The 11,155-nt window shown below is 33.3% G+C and overlaps 1 protein-coding gene across 1 annotated transcript; it reads right to left on the bottom strand.

Moving 5' to 3' along the window:
- Positions 1-966: 966 nt before the first annotated feature.
- On the bottom strand, positions 967-8,556 carry LOC143627819 (histone-lysine N-methyltransferase ATX5-like). Its single transcript, XM_077097550.1, has 23 exons — positions 7,250-8,556; positions 7,088-7,143; positions 6,792-7,002; positions 6,589-6,714; positions 6,432-6,500; positions 6,272-6,340; positions 6,107-6,198; positions 5,915-6,007; positions 5,666-5,801; positions 5,476-5,581; positions 5,143-5,242; positions 4,921-5,045; positions 4,695-4,840; positions 3,904-4,008; positions 3,721-3,785; positions 3,420-3,633; positions 3,242-3,328; positions 3,069-3,125; positions 2,702-2,791; positions 2,491-2,577; positions 2,328-2,402; positions 1,317-1,417; positions 967-1,227 (listed from the first exon to the last, which is right to left on the bottom strand). Exons 1-23 carry the CDS (start codon positions 8,282-8,284, stop codon positions 1,137-1,139), a joined length of 3,336 nt encoding a protein of 1,111 aa, XP_076953665.1. The 5' UTR covers positions 8,285-8,556; the 3' UTR covers positions 967-1,136.
- Between the last annotated feature and the right edge of the window lie 2,599 nt (positions 8,557-11,155).

Below are 11,155 nucleotides of genomic sequence, written 5' to 3'. Positions count from 1 at the left end.
TGTGGTCTGTTTTAAATAGGTGTATATCTGCTAACTTGTCAAAACAAGTTGATTTATACTCGGTTTGGTCATTTTTTGAAGCATAACTTTAGTTGGCTAAAAACACATGCTCTACTCAAGTGGGCTCAAACTGAAACAGGCTGTTTAGAAAATAAAAAACTTCACATTTTGCAACCTAAGTATTTTTTAAAGTGTATTATCAAAGTTCAGTTGTTTTGTTCTGTTTTGTTTTTTTTTAAAGTTACTCGACTTTGATCAAATGAAGTCTTATGTAACTTTTTATAAGTGTTAAGGACTTTGAAAACAAATGGAACATGCTTTAAAATAATAATATTAATAATGATAATATAATATAATAAATTCATTATAATGTAATCAAGTTTAATAATTGTTAATTTGAAAAAATATACAATAAAAAATTTTAGTCACTGAGAATAGTGATTAATATTCTTTACGTTTTATTAACTCAATTGAATAGTGAGTGCACCCTATGTTATTATTTGTTGGCCATCACATTAACCTGTTGAGTCGTACTTGTCCGTAAACAGCCCTAGTTGTGACTGGTAAGAATGGTAGCGCGTCAATGACAAATGGTCGATGGTGGCTGTGTGTGGTCGCTTGTCATTTGGACCGTCATAACTTGTAAAGTTAACTACTTTTGACTCATTGTATGATTTGAACAATCAGTTCAACCCATTTAGTAAATAAAAACTTAAATAATACAAACTAATTTATTGATCGATGGGTTATGATCACCACCAAAAGATGTAATATAGAAAAATAATATAATGTAAAAATATATAAGTTCACACATATACCTGGAATACAGTTCATTTCAAATTTCAATCCTATCTTTTTTTTTTAATATTTGTAGCTTTAAACTGGATCTTAATCATATAAACTTACCAAATTGGCTTCCCTTTAAAATTCCATAAAAATAAAAACAGACCACCTGGTTACTATCTCTCCAAACTTCCTACAAAGCCTGCTACCTTCTGGTCTTTTTCTACATCTAAAACATATATTATTACCCAAAAAAAAAAGGTTTTTAAAAAAATTACAAAGTTAGTTGAAGAGCTCCTCTTCCTTTGTGGGAGACACCATTTCTGTACCTTTTTTCCGCTACCGCTACCTCTCTAATTCATAAATTTCCTGCAATTCGGCGCCTTACATAAACACGGGACTTTGCAGTCATCACTCTCATCCAGATCAAACAAGTAATCATAACTGAAACCGCAAAAAAGAAAAACCATCAGAAAAAAATAAATACGCATGAGGGTTGGTATAAACGTATAATTTGGTTCTTGGTTACTCACGTTAACTCGTCACCGGTGGTCACGTTGGTTCTTGCGATAAGTACTATTCGGCTTTCATCGCCGCCCACACTCATAATCCTTGCATAGCAGTTTGGCATACACTAGATACAAAATAAATTATGTTAGAAAATGGTGGAGGTGGAGTGTAAACGAGCCGATCCACTCGTGAACTACTAAAGATCAGCTTGCTAACAACATGAATCGAACAGAGCTTAAACGAGCTCGAGCTAATAATGAAACTCCTTTAGTGAACAAGCTCGAGCCCGAGCTTTGAGTATCGAGCTTAAGCAGAGTCGCGGGCTTAAACGAGATTTTATTTATCACTTTTACTAATGTATTAAGTATTAACTACATAGTTATTATATAATAATTATATATAGATTATAATATGAACAATTAAAATATATATCCTATGTTATATGTAAATGTAATAATTATAAATTTATTTAAATTTTTAATCAATTTTTTTTGATTTTATAAACATTTAACACCAACCAAACTACATCTGGATAATGGGTAAGCGAGCAATAAGCTGCGCCGCTATCCCCTTTTGGATCGCAAAACCTATTCTACTAAATATAAATCCTTGGTTCCTCGAGCTCTGCGAGTCACTGTGGACCACCTTCTGCACCCGTTCCAAGAAGCGAACCGCCTCGGGAGCTAGAGATCCAAATGTGTCGAATGAAATTATTAAATAATCAATAAATAATAAACTATCCGAGCTCGAGCTTAAAAATTACTCACGGGCCAATATCGGACTTTAGAAAAGAGCTCTAAACGAGCCGAACTCTATTAAAGCTAAACAGGCCAAGCTCGGGCTAGGCGTCAAACGGGTCAGGTCAAGTTTTGACATGTTCGATCCATTTATCCATTTCATTTTTTAGCATATTTCTAAAATCATTATTTTACCCATTCGACCCGTTAAGAGATAAAACATTACCAAACAGCTCGAAACTGCCACAACTAGAAAAACATTATAAAGTGCAGGCAAAAGGGTATCTAGGGACATACAGAGTGGTTAATTAGGCGGGCCACATTTCCTTTATCTGTCGCATCTACGACAACTTCTTCACTGATTTTAAACAGCTGCAAAAGAACAAAATCTTGACCAAGTCAATTCGGTTTTATTATTCTTTGTTTAAAGTTATAAATTATAAAGATATGAGAAACACACGTAGCAATCTTTCCCTTCTCTTCGATAACGTGCTTCCCTTAAATCAGCAACACTACGCCTCACTTGTTCACCACGGTATTCCAAAACCTAGAATAATATAAGCGTTAATAAATTTAATCAAAGTAAATGTCTAAAATACCCTTCAATGATGACAAAACCGAAGAAAGCCCAAAACTTTCATAGATTTCACACACTAAATGTTTGCATTTACCATTTCGCCCTCCATGATATTTCGACGTGCAAAAAGACCCCATCCGTGAATTCCCGATTTCCCAAAGCAAACACGATCATTTTCAGTTCTCTGCATTTGCAATAAAAAAACAAAATCTTATAAACTTGTTTCAAATGATATATCTATTATATGCATCTACGTAAAATGATATATCTATTATATGAATTCCCGACTTTTGTCTTATTTCTAACAAAGTAACGAGTCAAATGAGTAAAATGATAAAGTTTAGCTAAAAAGAAAAAAGTCAAACGGGTCAAAAGTCACCCAAATTTCTGAAGCCTGTACAATATACTAAATTACCTTACTTAAAACATGTTTATGTTAAAAAAAAAGATTAAAAACTTGCCTGTAAATGACGCAGTCTTTCTTTAAAAGTAGAAAAACTTCGAGGTTCTTGCATCTCCTGTAGAGAAAAAAGACAATAAATGTGTGAACTTTAAGGCTTTTGCTGAAAAAATTAAGCGAATACATTATAAAAATTATTGAAGTAAATGACAAAGGGTGTTAAATATCAACTACCCTAAGGCTGTTCAACTGTTGTATTGTGGTTATCGAGTGACGACATGGCCGAGTAACTCGGTGCACAATAAGCCCCTCTCCATTTTTCTACAAACATTAAATCAAAACAAAAAGTCGGTTATAATTTAGAAGTTACAAATATAATACAGATATTAAATTATAATCAGATAATCACTACCTTGTGTGATCTCCGATGTTCTCGACACCTTGCTGAAGAAAATGGCTCGGTTTCTGTAACAGTTTCGGGGACCGGAGCTTCTAGAAGCTGCGATCTTCTAGATGAAATCAATCTTGAACAGTTTTTGTTACTGTTGTTGTTTAGTAGCAAGCTCTTAGCAGAAATCACCCCTCCTGGTGTCTGTATTATTAGGACCGTATCTGGATTTGGAGCCCTAAAAAATAAAATAAAATAACTAAAATCATATTTTGAAATATTTTAGTACTAAAGGTAAAATCTTGAGGTTGTTAAAATTAAGTACCGGTGATAAGCGCAATAAGACACCATTCTTGTGATCTGCTTCCCGTTCTTTTCCAGGGAATGTAGCTGTGAAAAAAAGTTCATTTTTTTTTTAATTTTCGGGTAAAATAAAATGATGTGAATTTTGTTAAAAGAACTAATAATCATGTCATGAAGTGTTAAATGGTGAAATAAGGAACCTCACCTCCATTCGATAGCCAGCCCTTGCTGCACATGTTGCATGATAATAAGTAGAACACTTTGAGCACTGTGTGCAAGATCCATGAATTTGCTTACAAACAACACATATCTGAAAGAAGACAAAATTTTGAGTCAAATATATAGAATATCTGACTAATTGAGAAATATATATAATAATAGGATGAATTGCTACCATTAGTTCATATGTTATATGATAAAAGAAAATTCAAGATATTCAACACGAAAAAGGTGCAAGTTTTAGGACATCCAAGAAAATAAACTATAGCCCAATATTTTAAATTATTTATTTATCCATTATTGTTGTAACAAAAATAGTGAATACTAATTTATGGGTAACATAATTGGGAGTAATTGTTCTTTTTTTGTCTGTAGAATAATATTAAAACTCGGATGCTCCTCAATAGTTTGTTAGTTCTCCCCAGCATGAATGACCGTCAAAGTTTTTAGTTGAGTGGGAGTAAAATTACTATTATACCCTCTATTGAAAAAAAATAAATAACTATTGGGGACTTCCACCTGATTTCATTTATTGTTTTATGTATTCATTTATTTTTTAATAGATAAGAGTATTTTAGTCATTTCGCACACACACTTAACCAAAAATACTAACGCCCATCCACTCCAAGAAGCATTCGTGTTACGAGTTGAAAAATCTGGGTAAACCCCAGGGAGCATCCGAGTAATTAACTTTAAAAAAAAAGGTCACAATTTTATTGAAAAGGAGTATTTATTCTTTCTTCCTTTGTATAACAATATTAAAAAAAATGTTTTTACCTTTACAAATGAGTTTGAGGGGATACTTAATATTCCAAGCGCAGGCTCCATTTTCTCATCACTTGCAAAACAAACTTCAGGTCTAAACCACGCACACGTAACATGAACCCACAGGGGCGCCACATCGGTAGGCTTCAAAGCACCCCCTAATAAACCCAAACAAATCACATTTTAAAACTCAAATTAAACTTGCCAACAAATATAAATTAATGTGTAAAATTCATGCCTTTTACGGGACAGAGGCAGCACTCTCGCTCAATATCCGGTGTCTCACATGACCGACAAACCCAAGAAGTAAAATCTTGAACATTTCTTGCACCATAGCATTCTTGGTGCACAGCTATTTGACACCTGTCAAGATACATTGAATTGTTTTTTTATATGATGTTTGAGTGGACCCACGAGGTGAAAATGTTAAATTATTAAATGAATAGGATGCTGACTAGACCTTATGCATATAATGATTTTATTATAGTCCCAATCTTCAATCCAACGACATACAGCACAACGTTCGGTCGTCCACTTGGCATATACTGGCTCGTATTTTTCTGTTAAATAAAAAAAAAACATATCAGAAAATATGCAGTCCCGATTTTTATATATAAATATTGTTTAAAGCATTTAGATGATTTTATGCATTTGAAATACAGTTTGGGAAAAGCCCTACTCATATGCTATAAAACTATATATTTTTTCATATTTTACTCATTTAACCCGTTAAAGAGATAAAACATAACCGAATCAACCTGTTCAAACCCACACCACGGAAACCATAACATACCTTGTAGAAAACTAAGCAATTTCTGCTTCCGTGCTTTTAACGAAGGGCGTTTTAGAGAATTCGCAGACACAACAGCACGAGCATGATACTCAGCTACCTGCAGCATCTGCAAAATACCATTTTTGGACAATTTTATCAAAATACGCATAATAATTCATACACTAAGAAATATTCAGTTTCATGTACGAACCCATTGTTCTAGTGGCAACATCGAACCCTTCACTTTGACACTTGTTTTCCAATTTTTCATTTTTGACCCTGTATGTCTCTCCCATTCACTAAGTGCTACCTTTTGAGTCCCGCAAGATCCACACTTGCACACAACCCTTAAAAATTTAATAGAAACAACTTCAGAATCAAAATTTATTTAACTTTTTTCAAATAAAGAATAACAAAATTCATCTTTGGTCTAGAAAAGTATATATTTTTATATGCTTACAAATGCAGGCTCGGATAATATATCCCTTCCACCCCTGTGCAAACAACCGTGACCTTATCGGGCAACACCGTTGGCTCCTGCTTTTTATTATGTCTGAAACATAACACGTGTCATTATTAACACTATCCTATATAAAGATTTGTTTCATTATTATTAAAATAATATCGTTATCTGTTAACTATATAAAACTACCTATTTTTAGGCTGATAGGTTTCTGAATCCGATAACTCAAAATTAAACTTCGCTTTGCAACCCAGGCAGTAGTAATCGCTCGTCCCAAGATTCTACAAATTAATTCGACTCATAAAACCGTAACAAATGTCCAAAAAAAAATCAAAATTTAAAAGTAAATAGAACCTTGAAACGATGATCGGATATTTTATCACATTCTGCATGAACCCACACTTTACACCCATCACAACGCACCTGATATAAACACAGCCGTCAAAATTATTTAAAATTAGTTCTTCAATGAAAATTACTAAAAATAGAAAGTTTCAGCTCGTAGCTTTCTCACCCAACTAACAGTTTCTGCACGATTCCATATTTTTTTGCATATACCACAAACATGTTTTAATTTTGTCGACTGCAATACACAAGCATATCATCATCATCAAATATATAACTAAAGTCAAGAAAGTCAACGCTATAAAAACCAGACGTGTAAGACGAACCCTAGCACATGAATTACAGAGAAGACGGTTATTAGAAGCTGTATCATTCATTTTCCGTAACATTCTAAGTGAGATGGTTGACCCGCAGCCTTCACATGACTGTGTGTGTTGCCTTTTAATCATCGCCTGCCAAAGAAAAACACAAATTACTTTAAAAAACATAAATCCTTCAAACATTTGAGTAACAACTGATCCAAACTTACCTGTTTTTTAGCATGTTCATGTTCTGCATTTGATCCTCGGGTCTCGTAATTCCCTTTGGAAATAGAATCAAGATAATCCAAATTACCAGCTGCTGCGTTAATTTCAACCATTAACATTTCTGTAAACCCGTGTTCGGCTAGAAACGCTTCCTCTATTGCTGACCGAAGAACACTCGGTTCACTATCATTTAAGTCGGTTTGACCCTGAAACCTGTAAAGCGGAAACCAACACAATGTCAATATCATATTGATTTTGTTTTTTTCCAATTTGAAGCATATAAAGAATTACAACAAACCTGTCAACATTTTCCACAAATGAATATATCATCCCACTTTTAATCCACGCGTAATCCTGAACAAACAACAAACAAACGTACCCAGTAAAATATTGACATATCGTACCATTGGATTACGTCAATATTATATATTATTCCAAATAAAAACTTTAACTAACTTACCCTTTGTGTACCATTTCCAGAATATCCAAAAAACATGACACAATAAGCACCACCAACCCGAAAACCAAGAACCTGTTGTGGAGCATGAATTTCTGGGTCAAGTACAATGGCGGGCCAAGCTGGATAATGCTTCCCGGATTTGGCCCACACAATATCACCCGGTGAAAACTCATCCAGTTCTTTAACTTTCTCACTCGGGTTCGAAACCCCTTCTCTTTTTCCCCGAACCAAAATTGCATTAACATTAACATCATCATCGGTATCATCATCCGTATCATCTTCTTCTTCTTCAACAAATCTTGAATACTTCATCGTCTCAAAACTCGGGTACCTATACTCATCATCATCCTCATTATCATCCTCAAACTCCTCATATTTCGATAAAGATTTACGATACTTGTACCCAGCTTTAACCCCATTCTGCTTCTTGGGCTGCACATGATTCTGAGTCTTCGAAATCCTTAAACTTGATCTCGGAGCAAACTCGGGGTCAAAGCTTGCATCTTGATCAATACCAACATCAATTTTCGATTTTTCCTTCTTCCAATTATCAAGAACCGAATCGTTAAACCGAGACGGAAGTACCTGCAAACGCCCTCGAGACGTCCTCACTAAAGGCGGCCGTGGCGATGGCCGGACCGAATCAATATTAATAACATTACCATTACTAATATTATTATTACTCCTATTCCTATTATTCCTATTACTATTATTATTATTACTATCTTCCTGTTCAGGTTTTGACCTATTCGGGTTCGAGTCAACGATGACCACGGCACCGGTTTCGCTACAAAACCCGGGGATTACACCGGCTGCAAAGTGAAACCCCAATTCACTCAAAGTAATCATCCCAGCAGCAACTTCACCGAGCAGATGCAGAGGATAAAACCCACGGCTACCGTTGTTATTATTATTACTATTATTATTATTGCTCCTTCGTTTTTTCCGGCGAGTCGACTCGTCGTCATCGGACTCAGTAACCCGACACCGCTTCAAACTCGGCATTGCCGATTTCAACTTCCGCTTGATTATCATCCCGAAACCCTAATTTCGGAAAACCTAATTAGGGAAATTGAGGACACAAACGGGTTTAAATCTAAATGGGTGTTGGATTAATCGATCGAATGGACGGAAAGTAACAATCTTGGGAAAAAATTTGAAGCAATTTGGTGTTGATTTGATTGAATTTGATGAAATCGAAGATATTAGGGGATCTTGTATTTGTTTCTGGAAGAACTGATGAAAATTAAAATAATAAGATGATGAGTTGTTTAAGTTAATAAGATTAGAAACACTCAAAACACATAAACAAATACATACAATCTTTAAAATAGGAAGAAAGATTTATTTACTGTAAATATATAATATACATATATTATCTTTTTTGAATATATAGATACAATGTGGTGTATGTATAGGTTTAGATAGACTGAAAGATCCAACAGGTGAGAGAAAGTGAGTTTGTTTGTTTAGCTAACTTGCGCTGGATTGGGTTGAGAGTTGAGACTCGTTAACAAAGCCCATTTGCAACTCAAAGCTATTGACTTTTTATTGTTGTTGTTAAAGATCAAGATTCAAGAAACATGAAAAAAGATTTGATTTTTTTTTGCGTTTGTGTGTTGTTTTTGTAAAGATTTGTGTAAATTTTGATGGGTTTGTAATGGGTTTTTAGTTGGTTCACTTTTTGTTGTTGAAGATCAAGAATCATGAAAAAATTGATTTCTTTTAATGTGTTTTTTTGTAAAGATTTGTATTATAACAGGTGGATTTTGATGGGTTTGAAATGGGTTTTGTTAGGTTTTTGTTGTTCAAGAACAAGCATGATGAAAAGATTTGATTTTTATTATGTGATTTTTGTAAAGATTTGTATAAAGAGGTGAGTTTTGATGAATCTTTAATGGGTTTTTGTTAAGGTTGGTTAGACTGTTTGTTCACTTTATTAAATTTTCAAGAATCTTTGTAGCCTTCGTACGTTATCCCGCCAAGTTATGTTACAGAGTTTTATTTTCAATTTAAAGCAATAATTCAATTATATCAAGAGTTTATTTATTATATTAAAAAAAGAAAAAAAAAAAACATTTTCAACTCCAAGTTTTTGACTTTTTTGACATTCTGTTGTTCAAGAACAAGAAAGACGAAAAGATTTGATTTTTTTGTTTGTGTTTAATTTTTGTAAAGATTTATATAAAACAGGTGGATTTTGATGTATTTGTAATGGGTTTTTGTTATGGTTGGTTGGGTTTTTTGTTCACTTATTAGATTTTTCAAGATTCTTTTTAACCTTCGTACATCATCCCCCAAGCTATGTTGTTACAGAGATTTGTTTTCAGTTTGAAGCAATAATTCACTTTTATAAAGTGTTATTTAATTAAATAATATAGGTTTTTTTTCATAGCTATATAAATTGGATTATAGAGAAAGGAGGTCAAGAAAAGAAGCACAGAATATTGTTGCCGGAGGTGACTTGTCAACTGTCGGACGCTTCCTTTTTGCATAAATATCTTTTTTTTTTTTTGGTATTATGATGTTTTGAAGAACATTTTTAGTTTATTTTTGGAGTTTTGATGTGAAAATGGTCATCTGACCGTTGCCGGAAGGTGGTAGAAGTGGCTCTGGTTTGGATTAAAATGGAGGATGTTATGGTTGGTCAACAAGTTGGTTTGGTTATGTGGGTGGAGTCATAAGGTGTACCTTTTTTAATAGATGGGTCATGGAAAGTTATCAAAAAATTAAAAAATGAATAAAGAACCTTTTGATACCAACAGTATGAGAAACCGACGATGGAAATTATGAAACCCAAACTGATATATAAGTATGAATATTAGGTATGAGAAATTTGTGAGTTTAAAATGGTTATGGCATCAAATGTTACATGTTCTCAATTAATGAAGCTTGTATAGTTGTAGGATTGTTAATCAGGTCAACCAATTAAGGTTTCAGGTTAATAAGGTCAGGTTAGACGAGTTTTGAAACAAACACCCATAACCCGACCCTATTAAGGTTCGGGGTTTTCGAGTTGATCGGGTTAGTCGGGTTTCAAGATTCATAATTCATCGTCAAATAATTATTTTACTTTTTGTGTTTCGATTGTTTTATTCACTCAAGTTCTTTTATACAATAACTAATTATACATTTTTTTGTAAATTAGCTTTAAGTTTATTTTAAGATTTAGTATGTTGAATATTCCAAATTCTTTTAGGTACATAGAAAATCAATTAAAGACTATAAAAATGGCTCTGGTTATTTGCAAACAATTTTATAACTAGATAAATGAAGGTGTTATTTTATTTTATAATTTTAACGTATTTCGGGTTAACCCCATTAACCCTATAAAGAATTTTCGACCCTAGTTAGCTTATTCGCATTTGGGTTGGAAGGGGTTAATCATGTTCGGGTGTTTAGACACCCTATTTAGTTGTACTAAAATCAGATATGTTAATACATTATGTGTTATTTAAATTATAATAAATAGTATGTTAAAGTTGCTATAAACTTAAATTATTAAAGTCATTATGGAACTTTCAAATTGTAATTATATATTTTATATTTCAAGTTGGTTTTAAGCGACTTTAAAATCGAATTTTGGATAGTGGGTGTTGAATGTTTACTTTTAACCGAGTAAGACCTTAAACATGTATACCAAAGAACCTAAGGAGTGTTGAGTAGTGCGTTTCCAACATATATGAAACCATATTTGAGATGCAATTTTATAGACGTGTATGGGTGTTAAAAGTGTATGTTTGATCTCTTCATAAACCAAGGAACCCTAATTATACAGGGAAAATGTACAACGGACGGGCCGAGCATAAAGCCCTACAATAAACATAAATACATAAAGATATCGAGCCTAATATATAATTTATAATCTTTCTCAATTCGAGCGAGAGTTGGGCAGGCACATAAAAT

This window comes from Bidens hawaiensis, unplaced genomic scaffold, assembly GCF_021521415.1.
Source record: "Bidens hawaiensis isolate Kalapana, Puna unplaced genomic scaffold, B.hawaiensis_p1.1 tig00000458_1, whole genome shotgun sequence".
In the NCBI taxonomy this organism is placed as follows: Eukaryota; Viridiplantae; Streptophyta; class Magnoliopsida; order Asterales; family Asteraceae; genus Bidens; species Bidens hawaiensis.
The sequence above is the reverse complement of the archived record's forward strand: the minus strand, read 5'-3'. Positions and strand labels throughout refer to the sequence as shown.

Bases quoted from the DNA above. Each gene is read 5' to 3' on its own strand.
- LOC143627819 (XM_077097550.1), bottom strand. From the start codon at position 8,284: ATGATAATCAAGCGGAAGTTGAAATCGGCAATGCCGAGTTTGAAGCGG. The intron at 6,008-6,106 runs GTAGTTTTATAT...GTTATGTTTCAG, and splicing joins ACCTATCAGCCTAAAAATAG to ACATAATAAAAAGCAGGAGC. The intron at 2,792-3,068 runs GCAAGTTTTTAA...TTGCAAATGCAG, and splicing joins AAAGACTGCGTCATTTACAG to AGAACTGAAAATGATCGTGT.